The sequence below is a fragment of the Manacus candei genome, unplaced genomic scaffold, assembly GCF_025592945.1.
Source record: "Manacus candei isolate 608988 ecotype Guabito, Panama unplaced genomic scaffold, ASM2559294v1 h1tg000063l, whole genome shotgun sequence".
Taxonomy (NCBI): domain Eukaryota; kingdom Metazoa; phylum Chordata; class Aves; order Passeriformes; family Pipridae; genus Manacus; species Manacus candei.
Window position 1 is genome coordinate 2148126 of NW_026138111.1, and position 19889 is coordinate 2168014.

Here is a 19889-nt window from a genome sequence, read left to right on the forward strand (position 1 = left end):
CACTGACATTTTAGGAAAAAAATCACTTTAAAATACTAATTAGTTAGATTATTATTAGTAGTATTGGTACTGAGCACTGTATGGCAAGAGTGGTACTTACACATTTGAGCAACTTTATTTCATCCAAGGCTGTCTCTGTATAATGCTGGGCACTTTTTACAACTTTCATTGCAACAAACCTTTTTCCCCTTGAAAAGAACAGAAACATTTTTAACACACACACACTGAGCTAATACAAACATGCTTTGAAGGTTGGGAAATTTTAAATAGAAAACTTCATAGTCTTATGTATTCTGACAGAAAATACCAAAATTACACTTAACAAGAACTTTTAACAGTACTATTTTATTGAATATTTTGTTGTCTTGGTGCTACTGTCTTTAAAAGAGGAATCTGCTTACACATTTTATCATTTAATCAAGGTATATTATATTTTTTTATTAAAGATACAACAGATATAAAAACATTAACTTATTCTCGCATGTTCAAAACACGAGAATTCAATAAGCAAAGCTAATTTGTCAAAAAAAATAGAATTACATTTATTCTGAGAGCTTTTATAAACTATACCCTTAATCAAAATACTACTGCAGTCATCTCTCTGCATAAAACAATAGCAAACATTTACATAACTTTATCATGCATGTAAAACAAAAGTTACTGCAGACAAAATAAAGTAACATATTAAAAAAAAAAGTGTATGGAAATAAATAGTTTTCTTACTGCATATCCCAGCATAGCCAGACTGTAGAGAAGTGTCCCCATCCTAACTTTCTAATAACATGATACCGGCCATTGAAAAGATCACCAATTTTCACTGGATGATAGCCTCCTTTCATGAAAAAATGAGTAGAAAAAGAATATTCAGAAAACAACAATAATTCCCAGGTTTTCAAGTCATTCTTGTACCATAAATTTTCCTTCTCAAATTGTCCTGTACTATAAATAGAAAATCTAAAGAAAACTTTAATGTCAAAAATTCTGCCTTGCTTGGCCTGGAGGGAAAAAACTCATGTCCTGTAACTACTGTAGAGTTTATTCAACCTTCTCTCTTATGGCTTTTATTTATGGTAATATTACCATCTGTTCTGTATTTCCTCAGGCTTATCTTCCACTTCACAGACAGTACAGAAGAGATCTACATTATTTCTTTATCGTATTTGAAGCTTCTCCAATCGACATACTTTGGATGATTGCAGAATCTCAACAGAGATTGTTTTAATTCCCATTTGCTTTCTAGTAATAAAAGCAGCAATAAAATACTTCCTGAGAAAATGTTAAGAACAATGCAGACCTTATTGTTGCTCTTCTGCTTGGCTCGTGACCCACAGCAGCAACACATTTTTCTCATGTCTGAGGGTTTTACAGTGAGGAAGAGAGAGCAGGCAGCTATGGGTTTTGTCTGAAATGTTCTTTAATTACTAAAGTCTGCAGTCCTAAATTCCACCACCACACAGGTCCTCCAAAGTCCCATGAGACAGAAAGGCCAACAGGACAGAGTAGGCTGGAGCTCAGGTTTTTAGACAGTGTAAGGAGGGGTAATGAAGCCTTTTATTTCCTTTGTGTCTTAAGAGGCATTCCTCCTCCCAGTCAAACACAGGGAAGCCAGTGATCACACAGGATTTTTATTCAGACCTTAACACACCAACAATAACATCCACAATTCTGCCTAAATTGCAAACAAATAATAAAGTTGCACCATGAACCCTCCAGGACATCACCAGCAGCAGACTCAGAGCAGCTGTCAAGGAATCACTTCTTTGTCTCTTTCTGGTCCTTCACGATGTCATGCCCAGCTGTCCTTTGGCAGGATCCTCCAGGAAAACCTCAGAACACAATCTAAGTTGCTATATTTATTTTGAAAGACCCTGAAAATCTTGTTAGAACTGGTACCCAGTTAAGACAACAATGTGAATTTATAACTTAATTCCTTGGATTTGAAACAGGGATGTCTCTCTTATCTCCTTTTATCTGTGGAAGTGTGATGTCAAATCTAGATATATTTATATTTTTTTTCCTGCTAATAACATCTTCTGCCTTAACAGAAGCTCAAGGATTTATTTATGAACTTCTCTCAAATGCTTCCATAGCAGATTAATAAATTTAACACAACTGTACAATAGAATTCTAAAGATTACATATTCAACAGAAAGATAAAGCTTAAATAAAGTATTGTGTTAGATGTTGGTATGTCTAACAAACTCTAAACCACACACAGCTTTGATCTATGTATGTTAAGGTGTAACTTCAAGCTTAGCAAACAGCAGACACTTGGAGGCTTGCTCACAGCTTCAACCAAAGCTGACCCATCCAACGTGGCTGCAGCTGCCCAGGCTCCCACACATGATCCCACTGCCAGAGACTCCAACAGCTCCAACCCTGCTTCATCAGGGAAGCAGCAATCACAAGTGTTTGTCTTGGCAGGGCAGGTCTGAGCCAAGCAACAATCTCAGAAGGGCAGCACAAGTCCCCACTCCCTCCCTGCCCACCAGGCACCAGAATGAGTCTGATGTGCACAGGTAGCATGGACAGAGCACTCTCAGCTCCTTTAGCCTGGCACTAAGGTGAGGAAGTTACATCTTTTCCATAAGAATTCTGCACAAATCTATGAAGACCCTGATATGAGAACAATCTTTATACTCTTAACCCATGAGAACTGCACACTTACTATGACAAACATTTCATTTCACAAATCGTTAGGTGTACAGACACCAACATTTGCAGATAAAAAAGTGCAAAGGAAAAAGAAGGCCCTGGTCCAGGAACAGTACAAGGTATTACAGGGGGACTGAGACACAGGGATCCAGACTAGGATTAAGTCTCAGGACTGCCCTCAGGGGAAGAACTCCCCATTCCTCCATCACTGGGAAGCAAGTGTTCATGAAAGCTGCCAGGGCAACTCACCTAGCAACCTAAAAACATACCTCCTACTGTGCCAACCTCAGTAAGGATGCACACATTGCCAAGCAGAACTCCTTATTTCCAAAGAAAAAAACAGATCACTTTTGGAACACCTCACCTGTTCTACTCTCCAGGAAAGGAGGGGGACATGGACTTACTGAGAGCAAGCGTTGACTATTATGCTGTCCATTTGCAAAAAGAAACAGTATGAGTGAGCCACATATGAAGCCCAAGTCTACTGCAGTTTCATTATTAGAGAAATTCTGCTGAGTAAACACACATACGTGAATCCAGACTGATAGAAAAATTAGAATTTTAATTTGTCTTTTTAACCATCCTTCTAGTAATAGCTGGTGAAGATATTTAACAATCTGGATAAATATAATCATTATTTAAGACAGCTATTGACTGTTTTAAAACAAAAAAAGAAAATTCTACTATTTGGTAATTTTTTTCCAAAAAACTCTATCCAGAATTATGAAATAATAGAGTGGAAGGTTAAGACAACATAGAGAAATTCTACCTTTTCATTACTGAAAAGGTTTGCATTTGTGAAATGAATCAAGTCTGATGACCTGATATCAAAATTTATGTAAGAGACTTCCACATAATTCACCATCACAGGATCATTTCTTCTGAACTGACTTTTTGCTGCATTTATCATTGCACGAAAACAGTGTGAAGTATGAAACATTATTCTCTATATAATAACTTTTTCTTTGCAAACAGATAGAATTAAAAAAAATTAAATTTTAACACCTAATTTTAATACCTCTCTATGGTTTGCAAACAGATTTCAAAATTCACCAATACAATTATTTCTGGAACACCTGAGAATTTTCCTAAATATCCAGTTCTATTAAGTCATTCTCTAACAGTCAAATGACTTCAGATGTAAAGCACTCACAATTCATTCAGTCTTTTTCACTGCCAGAAGGATGTGGGCCTTCAAGTATACAAAACAATGTCCAGAAATAATTTTTTTGCACTGAGCAAACCAGTTGCTTTTTTAACATGTTAACAGCATAACACTCAACTATGAGGACTTTAAATACAGGTAAAAACATGATTCTAAGAATAGTTTAGGTGAACAACTGCCTTGTAAGGCAGCTTTTGGTATACTTGTGCTTCAAAGTAATCAAAACTTCTGACAATTTCTTCCCATCACAGACAGAAAATAAAACACCATACAGAGGAAATCCAAGACACCAAAGTCAAATTAATAAACTGAGGCTTGATACGTTATTTTAGTAAACTCTATGTGTTGCAAGTGTAACAATACTATATATGTAAAACCCACGTTATTTTGGTCCCCACACCACTGTCACAACTAATTATAGCAATACACCAGCATATGTGACAGATGCCAACAGTGGCAGTATATTCTCTGAGTATATATATTTCAGAAGATACTTTCCACTGCCCTAAGCCACAACAGAGGCAGTTTTGGAAATAATCAGTTACCACTCCTGTACACATTACTCCCTGATCACTCGTATCAGTGACATGTGCACTTACAGGGTTGTGGACAATCAGGTAGCAACACAGTTAAATGCATTTTAAAAACTGCTGTCATCCTGAATGTAATGACTGTAATTATTTCAGTTCTTCGGGATACAGAAAGTATTTCTAAAAACAGTAACACGAAAATACCTATGAAATATTAACTGTTTGGGAAAAATTACGTACTTTGGGGAAAAAATACAGGCATTGGAAAATATACAATGTATAAGTGGTACTGCTGATAATGTAACAAAAAAAACAAACCTGTTGTACTATTCACTGCAGCACACACAGGAAAAAAAAAAGTCTCTCACAGCTAGCTAGCTACATGCACGCAAGAAAGAGGGTCAGAAAAATGAGATCATTATTCCTGAATGCCTCCTGAATGTATTGGTAATTGTAGCTGGCTCGTTCTATGTTTGTATAGGGAATTATTCCCTTTGTGAGCGGGATGAATGGGAGACATCTCCAGGGGGCAAGGAAGATGATCAGAGAAGCAAAAAATTCCAATTACATCCATGACACAACAGGCTCTTGAAAAAATTCACCAAGTGTTTCAAGGCTTTACATAGAAGAAGAAAAACTAACTTCACTGTCTAAGTACCCCTTGAAAAATTATGAAATTGGACTTTTGATATTTCCATTCCTTACACAAATAAATATTTGAGAAGTATTTCATATAAATTCAGTGATACAAACAGAAGTCATGTCACAGATTTAAACAGGCCCTGGGGGAAGCCCCCAGGGAACAGAGGTCAGTCTGTTTTACACAGATGGCTGTAAGCTGTCTTTCACATCAGGTGCTGATTCAAATAGATCCAACCTCCTGATTAAAAAAACTACAGTGACTATTTACTAACCATCATGTTACATGGTCAAGATGTAAGCCCAGCACACAGTAACATACCCTTAAAAATAAAATTAGTAACAAAAATACTTAACAGGAAGTTAACAGGCCATATGTTAAATTCATTTAAAAAATTAATTATATACTCTTCATCAAAATTGCCCTCCTATGAAATTTCAGACTGGGGTTGAGAAGAGATGAAGTATGCTCTGAGCTTCACTCAAAAACCCTGGAAGGTTGCCATCTTGAAGATAAAATTAGGAATAAAAGAGACACTCCAGAAATAAATAATAATTTCCAAATCTTTACCTACCACCCTGTAAATACAGATTAGGCTACCCAAAACAGAAAAAAGATATTCAAACTAATAAAACATCTCTCAAAAATAATGGAAATAATGTATCTAAAAGCCATCCCTGGAATTCTTTACCAAATAACTTATTCATTCCCTATACTGAATATAAAATATACAAACAGAAAGTCTCTATAGCTCCAGATCATCCCAATCCCATTCAATTCAGATCCTTCAGATCCAGAACAACAAAAGCGCTGCTCTCGTAGAAACAAATAACAATCATGACATCCCAAATCAACCAAAGTGTGAACCACCTTTAATATACTTTAAAAAATTCAAAGCTTCAGGATCAAAAAAATTTAGAAGAACTTTTATGCATATAATTTTTCAGGAAGCCTGCAAATATTCTTAGTGTAACGCAGTTTGTTTTAAAAGCATACAGATCTCACTCCTGACCTGCTCTAGTTAAACAGGTAACTCATAAGCAGGCTGTCAACTTAGGACTATTTTTTTTGTTTTGTGATCTAGCTTTTGCAGATGGTGACATTTTGCAAGAGATGCTGGAACAGAGACAACAATGGATTGTTTGAAATTAAACGCAGCCCCTATTTCAGGAAAGAATTAAGTTGGGGCCTTGAAATGCTTAATCTCAAGGAAATACAGACTTTACAAGTAAACAGATGTTTAAACAAATCCTTACTCACTGATGGAAGATGTTAGAGATACCAAGAGAGTCATCTTAAGGAGCAAATGTGTTTTAACAAAAATAATAGAAGAAAACAAAAAACAAAACACCTGAGCATGCTTTAGTGACACGTTTTTCTTTTCCCTGCTGCAGACTTCAACAGTTAGTTGGAGTTTGTTGGTTTTGGCTTTCATTTCTGGCATTTGTAAGCCACTTACACATTTGAAATGTCATATATTAATAAAACTTTTACACCAAAATGAAATAGTCACTTTCCACTGTTAAATCTGAAAATACAAAACACTAATTCCAGGCTGGTAGAAAGGTTTCTTAAAATAGCACATCTCCAGGCTTACACAGAAACTCCTGATTAAGTAAGACTTTATGATATCTGACATAGGAACTGTTTCTTGGTATGAGGAATACAGAATACCAGATATAGTCAGTGTGCATAGAGTGCTTTTCGGCTGTTCAAAAGCATTAATCTGAGGTGATAAAACTTTAATTTATTTTCCTAAAGTATATTCATATTCTTGAAATCTACAATGACAGAAAACCCAGAGTTAGACCTGTTATTTGTGGTTTTTCATTTAAGTACAGTATACATTTTACCCTAATGGGAACAGACATACAACTTTAGCAGTGACATTAAAATAAACTTAAGTATCAACACTATTGTACTGCAGTCACACTTTTATGCATTTAACAATATTTAAAAAATTAATATAGCAAATACAGAAATTAAGGAAATTGAGATAAAATGAAGATGTAGAGAGCCTCAGACAATGCTGAGGGTTGTGAAAGACAGCAGGTGGAAGAGTATCATGTAACATCTCAGGATAGTGCAGGTAAGAAAAGAAGAGGAAAAAAAGATACAGTTTACAAAATAAATGTAAGTAATGTTGTTAAAGGCATCAAGGCATTTTAGAACTTTTTGGAGTGAGAGGGGTTGTTTGTCTTGGTTGGGGTGTTTTTGTTTCTTTTACAACTCACATAAGTTAAGAAAATTTTCTTCTCTATTCTTTTAACTAGGACGTCAGGAGGAGAACAGGGATGGGGTATTTGTATACTTATTACGAAATGTATAAAGCTATGGCTAAGTAAAAAACTACAGCTGAAGACAATTATGCATCTGGACCTGAAATGAGTAGTTGTTGCTAATTCTAGTATAAATAAATTCCATAATTAAAGACCAGCTCTTTAAAAATCTCCCAAGAACCATAACTGCAATGTTCACCCTCACCCTCACTCGCACTGCAATGTTCCCCCTCACCGACAGGGGTGAACTGCACACACCTTTACAGTAATCTGCGGGATCCTCTTGCTCCTCATCGTCGGACCCCAAAATCTCCTCCTCTGGCTCTGGTGGGGTGGGCTCCGGCAGGGGCGGAGGTGGGGGCGGGGGTGGAGGTGGAGGTGCAGAGGGAGCTTTCTGTTGAGGCTCTGGCCTGAAAATAGAAGAGAGACCACACTTGGTAAAGAGCTTCCTCAAAGGGGTCACCCTGTCCTCCAGAGGGGATGGAAAAATGCTTTGGGAAATACCAGTGAAGCATCTCATGTCCTCACTGCCATTTTTCATATCCCCCATAGGACCACAGGGAGGCGTGGACAGAGAGGTACCTGACCAAACCAAAAGCAGGTCTCAAGTGAATTTGGACTTACTCACTGGCACAGCTTGGAAAAGATACATAACGTTTATAACCGGATACTGACGAGCTTTTAAAACTCCTGACAAGCAAATGAGACGTTAGACACATCTTCTTGAGCACAACTGAGAAGAAATACTTTTCAAAGAATATCAAGTTATGGAAAAGCTCCTGCCTGCTAGCTGAAGTAAGAAAGATCTCAGTAATACAGAGCGAGAAACAATCTTCAAGGGACACTGACCCAAACCTTAATGCACTTCTCTGCATCTGTAGCTGCTGCTAAGAGTATGGAAAGCTGTATCAGGATACAAAGTACTGAAAAGAGCTATTACAAAATAAGAGAAAAAAATTAATCTTCCTAAGTAGCCTATGATGCATTCCCAGAACATATGCTTTAAGATACCATATATACCATATGCTTTAAGATGTGCTAAATAAAAAAAAAAAAACAAACAAAATCAAACCACCAAACCCCAACACCGCCAGCCAAGAGATGTTCTTCTGTCTTGCAGCTCCATTTTAGAAAAAAAACAACCAAAGAAGTGAAATATATTTTATATCCTATTCTGACTAAGGCTGTACCTGGTATTTCTAAACACTTAAGAACTACTCACATTTCGAAACTGAGTATTTTCAATACGCTTAAGTCCAGGGTTGAAGTGTACCTGTTTGTCAAATAATTCAGAAAGCCTTCTCCAAACAGGTTGATGTTATTTTTTGTATTCATACTTCTTACAAATAAAAAATATATACTTGCCAAATACATTTGCAAAGTAACTTCAAGCATCTGTACCATCAAAAGCTGCTTAAATTTATATCTACTTCAAATCTAACATGTCTGAAAAAGAGTATATTAACAGTATTTTGTCAATCAATCATATGATAAAAAACCAGAAACCTAATTTTTCAGCACCTACAAAGAAAATTCAAATACTTCCTTGATCATGAGTGAAAACTGCATTTATCCCACTCCTAAGTCCTCTTCCTCATAATTCTCCGTTTTTCTTTTTAAACACCGCAATTGTTCAGGACAGACAGACAGACAGACAGACAGAGCATTTGGTGTCGAAGGGAACGCAGTTGGTCATAAATAAATTCCACTGGCAACATTCACCACCTGCACAGCAGCTGCTGTTATGCCTTCGCTTTAAAGGACATCGCTGAAAGTTGTAAGCACTCCAAATTTATGTGCCTGCTACCCCTCCCAGATACTAAAATTCTTCAGTCAATAAATGGTTAGATCTAAGAAGGAGCATTTTGAACTAAGTTATTATGAGAAATCTAACCAAACAAATAAATTTACATAATTTTTAACCACATAAAGCTTTCAACAGAATAGAAGAGAGAGAAGGGATCCATTTGTAGGATAAACGATAAATATATTTGCACGTGCTCCTACTTACATAAATTATGCTGGGTTTTTGCCTTCCTGTTTGGCTCCCAACAGATGTCTCTATATGGTACATAGCAAGGCAAGCAAACCACAAGAGGAAGGTGCAGCAGATTCTCTGACCAGTTACTCTTAATACAAACCAGATTTTTGGCCCTCCAGCAGCCTGGTTTCATGATGTCAGCAAGCTGACAACACCAATGCCTGGTCTGATGTTGGCAGAAATCTTTACTTAAACGAATTATCATATAAGGATCTACAATTACAAACCTTTAAGATGATTTTGGATACACAGATCAAGAACTAAGAACATTTAAAAATTAAAAATTAACAGCTGGACTCGATGACCTTAAAGGTCTTTTCAAGCCTAAATGAAGCAAGAAGGAGCAAGCCATGAGCAAGAAGGAGAATGCACAGTAAAACAGTCTGCACTTCATCAATATATCTGAAAGAATTGTGTGTCAGGAAACACAGTGCTTGGACTCCTTGCTGTACCATCATTTTACTTTATTCTGACCACAAGTATCCATGTTATTTTGGTCACATGAGATGGTACAACTATAGAAAAGGCCAGGGTAGAGTAGGGCAAATGCAGTACAGGGGTCGTAAGTTCAAAAATCCACTGAAATTGTGCCGATTTTGTCTTTAAAGATAACAACTACTTACTCTATTCACACAATAAAAGCAATATTTTAAAGAGAATCAGAAGCATTTCTGGAATCGACATTCAAACATTTTGTCACTCATTTTCAAATAAACATCAAGTCATACCAAGAATCTCCCTATGAGAGAGAAAGGAAGTGTACAACACAAGATTTGTAGAAAAAAAGCTAAACTTATTCCTAAGGAAATAGGTTAAGAAGACAGGGTTGCTTCTGAGTCTTTCTCAAGCTACTGTATTTGATTTTGGTTTGAAAAGGGTTATTTTTTTTTCCTGTCTTCAATCCTAGCTGATTTTGGTATTCAGGAGTGTTTTCCTACTCTCCTTTGTGCACATCAGGAAGGAAGGAAAGATATTACCTTATTTCCTTCTGGAATTATTTATGATTTTTATCTGCAAAAAACAAAACACTGCTTTAAACTGAGGAAAACTTTGATTTGCCCTTTTAGCTTTGCTTGCACCTTTTGAAAAAATCAAATATTAGTACAGAAAGATGAGTGAAGGAAAGAAATGCTGCTAAGTTATATCAGCCTGACTGCTAATTCTGCACTCTTGCCTTATTTTGCTGGGTTTTTCCTTCAGTTTAGGATTCTTAGCAAGAGATTCTTATCGTTCTTTCATTTTGTTCACTTTTACTTTCCTGGGGTCTAAGTAAAGATCAAGTTTTCAGCACTTGCCTTGGCTGCTTAATTTCTGCCTACAAGTTGAATAACTCATCCTGGCATCACCAATCTTGCTCTTCTGCCAATACACAGTTTCACAGTTTTAGGTAGGACATCAGTCAATGAGAGTGCTCCAGTTTTGCCATTTCTTAGTATCCCCTTTATTGAATCACAAAGATAAGCTATGATGAATGCTCCAACAATGTTTTAATTTGCAGTTTATGGCATGAATATATATTTTATTCAGCTTAGATTTCATTTTTTCCAGTATAGAGCTTGCGAAAATGTGAATTGTTTTTTCTTGTAAGTGGACTTCAAAACATCATTTATACTAAAAATCCAGTCATTAAGAAAGCTGTGAGCAATAAACACATATGTAACCTCCATTTCCTTTTCAGAAATACAATTGTCAAATACTATCATAATATAACAAGCTATTTAACAGCTGTGTTGTTTCAAGTTATTACTCCTTCTTATTCCTAAAATGTTGTTATGTAATGATATGCTTTAGGTAACACATACATGCAGAGATAAATATCAAATTTGTTTTCCTTTTTTTCTGAAGTAATCACTTGGTACTCTCTGGTCTACCACCATTAGGTTATTCATCACCATCCAAGCATAAACACTTAATTAATAGAAGATGACACACCATTTCTAGACTCACAGTATTGTGCCAGCAGGTATGCAGAGAACTGACCATCTCCACAGGCTACAACGACAAACCTTATGACTGCCTTGAAAGAAACATTACAAAAATTAGCAAACACTAATCAGCATGTTTTGTCTTTTAATTACTGCCTTTTCAATGGAAAAAATAAATTTACAGCAAAGTCCAATCAAAATACAATTAAATCCTAATTTTAACCTGCTCTTAGAGGGGATGCTTAGTAAAAAGACAAAAGAAAAGTTGAAGCATTTCTCTTCTACAGTGAAGTTGAAGCAAAATACGTCAAAACCCTCCATGGAGTCTCATAAAAAAATCAACTGCCCACTGTTATGAAACACAAAATTACTGACAACTTAATTTTACTGTTCTCCATCAAGGACATGTTGCTCCATGTTCCCACTGGGGAACAGCCAACAGTAAAAGTAATTTCCCTAACATTAAAACCTGGAAATTCTGGGAAAAGTAAACTATGAGAAGTTCAGGAAGAACTGTTCAGTTTTTTTGTTGTTGATGTTGTGGGGTCATTTGCTATTCTTCTGTTCTGGAAAAGTTAAAACAAGAGTAGTGAGGGTGATTAAAATCACAAAATGCCTTCCATATGGGAGGCATCTGAACATACCAAAACTCTTCAGCCAGGAAAAGAGACAGCAGAGAGCTACAAAATCTTGAGAGGCACAGAGAAAGCAAATAGGAAATAGCTGTCCACTGCCTCTCCTCACAAACTGAGCCAAGGTGACATAAAATGGAAATAAAAAAACAGTCATGCAATATGATGTTAAAACTAAAACCACCTCTTCTCCTCGGATATCATGGATAAGAGAAGTTAGTTTCAAACAGGGCTCAGAAAAACTCATGGAAGAAAGATCAGCTAACAGCTAATGCAAAAACCCCTTGGACTCATGGAGCCCATCGGCCTGAGACCAATGGATTTGGAAGAGCATTCAGCACACGGGGGCCCAACCCTGTGCTCTTCCCCAGGCAACTGTTCCTGCCAGAGGGAACACAGATGCACCTTGGGCCTGTGCTTGTGCAGACACATCACATTCAGACATTCCTTTCTCTTCCTCAACAAATAAATGATTTCCTTTACTAAAAAACAAAACAGACTTCAGGCCTCTTTATCCAAAACTCTCATAGACAAAAATTATGTTTTTATTATCAAATAATGGATAAGAATGTATTGCAGGCTATTTGTTCTATACAAGATTACCTGAAGAAATCCTCATGTTCCCCTATGGGGAACAGGCATATAACAGTGGGAGGAACACTGCACTGTACACGTGGGGACTAATTTTAGGTAAACAGCTTTACCTCAAATGTAGCTAAAAACTGCAACTGATTCTTCTACCTTTAGGAAAACAGACTGTATCAAACAAAAAAAAACTCGGGAGGGAGACAAAAATTGTTTGGATTAAGCTAGGAACTACCTCAATCAGAGAGGAAAACAAAACTTCCCTTCAGATTTTCAGATGAGCACAACCACAGACATTTTTTTGCTAACAGAAGATGCAATTAAAATTAGGTTAAATGACTTCATATATTTAATTCAATAAAATATGGAATAAACTATATTCTAACAATGTTATTAACCTCCTGACATGTCCACAGAGGTTCTTTAGGGAATTTCAATCTGAAGAGGTAAAAAGAGGAAGCAAGGGGGAGAGTGAGCATCAGAAGAAACGTGCTGTAAGGCTCCTGAGAGATGTGAGCTTCACGAAATCTACCAGTGGGTGTGGGTCCATCGGGAAGGAGCTCCAGCTATGCTTCTCTCCAGCTCCAGAAGGCAAAATCTTTCATGCTCCTGGGCGAGGCTTGCAGGTGCCGGAGAGTTTAAAATCCGAAATCTCTATATGCAAGTTTCCTCCAGCTGTTATTAATTATCTTCAAGACTCAGCTGTTTGGATCTCTTTCTCCTTTGTTCAAATGGTGTCTGCTTTACGAGCTGAACTCTTGCCTGCTCTTTTTTTCCAAATGCAAATTTAGTTTAATTAGACAGGTGCCTTGTAACAGTGAGCTCTTTGAACCGGAGGCAGCCTTAAATGAAGGCCTTCTAAATAAATCCACACACATAAAACAAGCAACAAAAACAGAAGAAAGATCAAAACAACTTCGAAGTTCTTGCTCAAGGAACAAAATGATGTTGCATATTTCAAGTAAGATTCTAAATAGGCTATAATTCTGAATAATTATAAAATTTAATAGCCATGATCAATTATTTGTAATTTAATAATCATTTTTAATTATGCCAGAGGTCATCTTACTGTTTTTAGAAACAAAGTTTATAAATACAGAAGGAAACAGAGCATAAAGAGATATGTTTTTAACTAACTCCAAGAAATTGTTAATGTGAACTTCCAGGGACAGCTTTTCTTTACACGAAAAGCACTATGTTCTTATTCTAGTGCAAAACTGTACTACAATCTCCAATTCTACAAAACTTACGCATAAAAAGTGAGAGTGCTGGCATGTCACATGACTGAAAGAGTTTCTACATCTGGTCATTATTAAACAAAATCATCATTCCTGCTGGGACCGTTAACATTCCTTAGAAAGATACCATCCTACCATCAAACACTAACAGAAGCACCAGTAAAAAACCCCTTCTGGAACGGAGCAGGCTAAGACATGGTAGCTTTTGTAATCTCAAACAGAGAATGAATTTTTCATTCCCATCTTGCTTATTAGCCTTTTGGAGGCCACCTTGGGCTTGAATGCACACTCAAAATCCAAGTAAAATGGCAAGGAACACTGCCTTCTTCTATTCAAAACAACGGGTACTATAAATAAATGCCATTTCACGCAGCAAGCACTGCAGTCTTACCATGCTACCGCCCCAGCCCAGCATCACAGGAAGAACACATGGCCAAGGGCAGAGCTGAGGGGCCCCAGGAGCAGCCTACCCTTACATCAAATCACATCTAGGATGAAGCAATAAAGTCTGCCAGGTTTAGGAGGCAGCTCTTATGGCCTTTCTCTGACACTAAGTTACATCAAGTTCCCAGAAGTAACTGATTTCAAGCTCCCAAACGAAATTTTGTTCTCAAACACATGCAGTTCTGTTAAAATGTTCTTAAGACAGCACACATGAAGCCAATTCTATCTAAGAAGCCTGAGTCTTGAACTTGCCAAGGTAATATGTTTTCCTCCTCAAATACTGTTTTTCTTGCAGACTTGTACTTTCCAGACGAGTCATCCATTACAGACTTGCAGAGGGAAAAAAGTCAACAGTTAAAAAAAAAAATCCAGACCCAGTTGGCAACAGAAAAAGAAAATATGTAGATATACACTCAGCAGCTTTCACCCTACCCATATTTCTAGTCACCAGTAAAGCATTATAAAGGCTGAGAATGTTAAACTCTTAGAGTATCTTGAGTTGGAAGGGACCAACCAGCATCATCTGGCCCAACTCTTGGCCCTGCACAGGACAGCCCTAAAAATCACACCATGTGCCTGAGAGCAATGTCCAAACTCTTCTTGAACTCAGAAGGCTTGGTGCTGTGACCACTTCCCTGGGGTTCCAGTGCCTGGAACCCCAGTTCCAACTACCCTCTGGCTGAAGAACCTTTTCCTAATATCCAACCTAAACCTCCCCTGACTCAGCTTCATGCCATTTCCTCGAGTCCTGTCACTGATCACAAGAGTGAAGAGATCAGTGTCTTCCCCACCCCTTCCCCTTGTGAGGATGTTGAAGACCTCAGTCCCCTCTTCTCCAGGCTGAGCAGAACAAGTGACCTCAGCCTCTTCTTCCAAGGCTTCCCCCTCTAGACTCTTCACCATCTTCATTGCCCTCCTTTGGACATTTTTTAATCACTTTATACCCTTCTTATATTGTGGTGCCCAAAACTGCACACAATACTCAAGGTGAGGCCTCACCAGCGCAGAGCAGAGCAGGACAATCCTCTCCCTCAACTGGCTGGTGATGCTTTGCCTGATGACCCCCCAGACAAGGTTGGCCCTCCTGGCTGCCAGGGCACTGCTGGCTCATATTCAACTTGCCATTGACCAGGACTCCCAGGTCCTGTTCTGTGGTGTTGCTCTCCAGCCTCTCATTTCCCACTCTGTATGAACATTCAGGGTTGCCCCATCCCAGGTGCAGAATCCAGCACTTGCTGTTGTCAAACTTCCTAGGGCCGGTGACAGCCCAGCCCTCTACTTTGTCAAGGCCTCTCTGCAGGACCTCTCTGCCCTCAAGGGAGTCAAAAGCTCCTCCCAATTCAGTATCATCAGCAAACTTACTTAGTATTCCTTCGAGTCCTGTGTCCAGATCATTTATAAAGACGTTGAAGAGCCTAAAACAAAGCCCTGCGGAACCTCACTAGTGACCGGCTGCCAGTCTGAAGTCACCCCATTTGCTAAAACCCTTTGCACCCAATCTGTGAGCCAATTGCTCACCCACCACATATTGTGTTTATCCAGCTGTGTGCTGGACATTTTGTCCAGAAGGATCCTGTGAGAGACAATATCAAAAGCTTTACTAAAGTCCAAAAAGATTACATCCACTCGCCTCCCTTGATCAATGAGGTGGGTTACCTTGCCTTAAAATGAAATTAAGTTTGACAAGCAGGACTTTTCCCTCATGAAGCCATGCTGGCTGTGACCAATGATTGTGTTGACTTCCAGGCAGTTTTCAGTAACTCCCAGAATCTCCATAACTTTGCCAGTCACTGAAGTGAGGCTGATAAGCCTGTAGTTTCCAGGGTCATCCTTCTTGCCCTTCTCAAAAATTGGGACAACATTTACCAGTTTTTGGTCGTCTGGGAGCTCTCCAGATTCCCGAGACCATTCAAAAATCATTCAGAAAGCTCTTGCAATGACATCAGTTAGCTCTTTGAGGATTCTTGTATGAACCCCATCAGGCCCCATGAACTTATTGGGATCCAGCTGCAGCTGCAAATCCCACAAAAGTTCAGGGTCAACTGGGAGCCAATCACTGTCACAGCCATGGTCCTCCAGCTCAGGACACTGGCACCTCCTTAGCCCGTCATCGGTGTTGAAGAACAAAGCAAAGAAGATAGAATTAAATATCTCTGCCTTGTCTATGTCCCCGTTTGTGAGGTGACCACCCTAATTCTGTAACAGGTCCACGTTATTTCTGCACTGCCTTTTGCTACTGATGTGTTTAAAAGAGCTCTTTTTAATGTCCGCCACAGTGCTGGTCAGCTTCAACTCCAATTGAGCTTGTATGGACAGTGACCAGCTTCAAGCCTTTGAATCGAACAGACTTCTGACTTACTGCTTGACATGGTACAGAGCCCAGCTGTGTCTCCATTGTAATGGGAAGTTGAGAGTCTCGAGACTGTAGGGTCTCTGAGAACATCCCTCACTCAATTTCTCTCTGATTCTCACGAATCCTGCACAGCCTGCTTAACTCCTCCTGTAAGTCCTTAACCCAGTAACACAGTTTGTCAGCAACAACACACCTTCTGTCAGCCCCAGCCTCACAGAGAGGCATCAGGTACTCTTGGCAACTTGAGACCTGAAGAGCTCCATCTACCATCAGCTCTGTCTGGGTGGAGGTCTCTGACACAGCTGATGCAGTGACTCCAGCAGCCACCGGGGAATGAGCTCTGCAGTGTGACCAGACCATACTGAGCGAGTGTTCACTACAAAGACTGGGGATGAAGCTGCCCTATGTGCCCTTCTGCACCAGCTACTGAGTCTGTCCGTTGCCTCTGTTAGCTGCTCCCAGACATCACGAACTGGTGCCTGGTTCCTGGGTTGCAGGTACTTGATTCTTTCACTCAGCCAGTGGAATAGCCTCCTATGGAGAGGAGGCTTTCCTCTCACCTTGTTTGCCTGCTGTGGTTTCTTGCACTCCCTAGGGACTGCATTTTATAGGCATGGGAGTGCTTTCACTGTGTTTCAATCTCCTATTGCTGCTCTGGCAACACCCAAACCTCATCAATAGCTCCCACAAGAGCTTTTGCTAAAAAATATTGAGAAATTCCAAAGAGCCAAAGAGGAGAAACACAGTTGTCATAAATCCATGGACTATGGATCAGTGGAGAATACAGTTTCTTATACATGTAACCTAACATGTCAAGATGAAACCTCCACCTGAAGTAAGTCAGATAAGGAATATCGCTTCAATGAAATGATAAAAACCTAGTTAAAAACCATAAAAACCTAGTTAAAAAACAAGCCAGTCTCATATACCACATGTGAAGCTTCACCTTCTTCAAATCCTCTTGCAACAAGAGTCCCTTCTCATGCTGCATGACTCCTTCCTCCCTCTGTGTGCAGGTACCTCCACTTCTGACCATTAAGATGACCTGAAGAAAACACTGGCAGGCAGTAACAGAAATGGCCCCTATTTTGACTTCTTCCTCTCCCTATGGCTATGTGATGGATTACTTTTAACAGAATGACTCACAAGTGTAAAAACAGAAATTAATTTTTGACTTTCTTTTTGGCTTATTGAGTTGTAGTATTTAATTTCTGCCTTTCTCTTTCGCATGTTAAATTATAGTGTCTTTAGTCTTTCTATTAATAAGATATATTCCGAAAACATGCTCTTGCTGCTTCAGTATGCAAGAGTTGCCAGTGTACCCTAGAGTTGCCACTAGCAACAAATTTTCAACTTCTGAAGGAGAGGGGGAAGAAGCACCTGCTGCTCTTCAACAGCCCTATCTGCCTCTGGAACAGTTAACAGATTTAACTTAATTTGGCATCAAAACCCCTTAAGTCACTGACCCTTTGAGATCAAATACAGACTTAAATATGAATTAATAACTAAATTAAAAAATACGGGATTTAGTCTTTTTCACAATACAGCAACTCCCTTAGAGTTAATATAAACATACACATACTACAAGGAAGCATATCTTCTATTTATATGGGTTAGAAACCATATGAAGACAACTGTGATAATCTTAAGCAACGTGAACCAAAATAAATCAATGAGTGCAGGGTTTCCCACCCCTTTTCACCTATTTTAACGGCCTAGTTGAAAAGATTTCATAGGAACAGTGAAATTGTAACCCTTCACTCAACAACAAATGCAGTCAGCAGCAGGGGATCTCTTGCCCTTTTTTTTGACCCAAAACCACCATGGTAAAATGTCATCTTGACTTCAAATGATCATCTAGGGCAAAAAGGTATTTTTCACATCCATGCTTACTTAATGTTTAGAAGAGCCATGTTAGTGCAAGTGCATCATGCTCTGGATTATGTCTGGGAACTCAATTCTACAGGCAATGAGAAAAGGGTAAGCAGACAGGCATTTTGGACAGGACAAACGCTGAGGGACATTAACTGGCAGGTGAAAAAAACAGAGCCTGAAGCAACAAGGCTTCATGACTAAGACAGCAATTAGAGAAACCTCTCTGTCTGCAGCAAATACAAACCATTGCTGCAATGAAAAATTCTGATTGCACTACCTGGAACTCTACTGATACCAAACATCACCTTATTAACCTTGCTTTCAAGAAGCTGGAACAAGCACTTTACATGTACTGTTTACATTAACAATCCTAACTCCTTTTCACTAACAAGTTCTCTTTCAAAACAAAAGATTGATCTTAATCTTCCTAAAAACATACAACCCTCCTCCCAAAATTCCAAATGCCAAGAACATCTTTCCTCTATATTTCAACAAATCTCTTCACAATTCCTACTAGCATTTTAAGAAAGTACCAATGCCTGCACTGTAGTGTCAGTAAATAATAAGAACAAGCAATTTAAAACTTTTTAACTTAATTATTAGTCATAAGTTGCAAAGATGACTATCATTCAAAAACATTTTGCTAGCATTCAAAGGTTCCTAAAATTCTTCCATTTTGGGTATACATGGCCATAAGTGCAATATATGAAATGCCTTCTTTGAGTTTCTCTCTGTATATTGTTGTTTCATGTTAATTTAAGCATCAATTTTCCTAACAGAAGTGAAAGCAGCAAAGAGATTGCCGAGTCCAGGCACAGTCAAAAGCGAGCAAATGGAAAAATCACATATGTGTTTTTCACAAAAACACATTCTCACCTAAATACAGAAAATAATGAGCAGCTGGTTTTAACCCTTTATTTGATCTTTTGTCTTTTTATTTGGATAATTCTGATAAACTGATCTAGAAGAAAACCCAGGTTCCTTGGGATAAAAAGTATCTTTTTTTAGGTGCCTAGATCTTTGAATACTTTTTTCACTTTTCATACTTCTTAATGTAAAACTTACAGTTGATCTCTTGCCCAACCACCTTATAGAACACAGTGTATTTTATTTTATTCAAATGTCAAAACAACACATTTCCAAAAGCCTTTGCATTCAGCATACTCTCCTGTCATATGTTCCCTCAATGAAAAGGTCGTCACTCTCAGTCCCTAGGATTCCTCCATGTGCCCTTTGCCTTTCCAGGGAAATGCCTTTCTGTTCCTTATTCCCATCAATCATTTGTCCTGTGGCTTGTAGAGCCCCTTTTGGAGCTTTCCACTATTTTTGAAGCTTGCAAGTGAAAGGCCTTTCATTTGACAGGATCTTCAACAAGCAGCAGCTGTTTCAGGAGCGTTAGGAAAGTCATCCCAGTATTACAGAGCCCTGTCCAGCTGGCTTGGATGAGGCAGTTTTGGATACCAAATACTGTGACAATTCATGATGAGATTTTCAGAATCTCTTTTGTGTCAGCAAGTCTGAAAATAA

The 19889-nt window shown here is 38.4% G+C and overlaps 1 protein-coding gene across 6 annotated transcripts in view; it reads right to left on the reverse strand.

Annotated features, from left to right (window-relative positions):
* Positions 1-19889, reverse strand: part of SRPK2 (SRSF protein kinase 2) — a 142271-nt gene that overhangs the window by 37222 nt on the left and 85160 nt on the right. For all 6 annotated transcript variants that reach the window (XM_051805067.1, XM_051805066.1, XM_051805069.1 and 3 more), the window contains 3 exons: positions 7528-7679; positions 724-832; positions 101-188 (listed from right to left, as the gene is read on the reverse strand). In XM_051805067.1, the coding sequence (XP_051661027.1) occupies positions 101-188; positions 724-832; positions 7528-7679 (349 nt within the window). The remainder of the gene's footprint in view (positions 1-100; positions 189-723; positions 833-7527; positions 7680-19889) is intronic.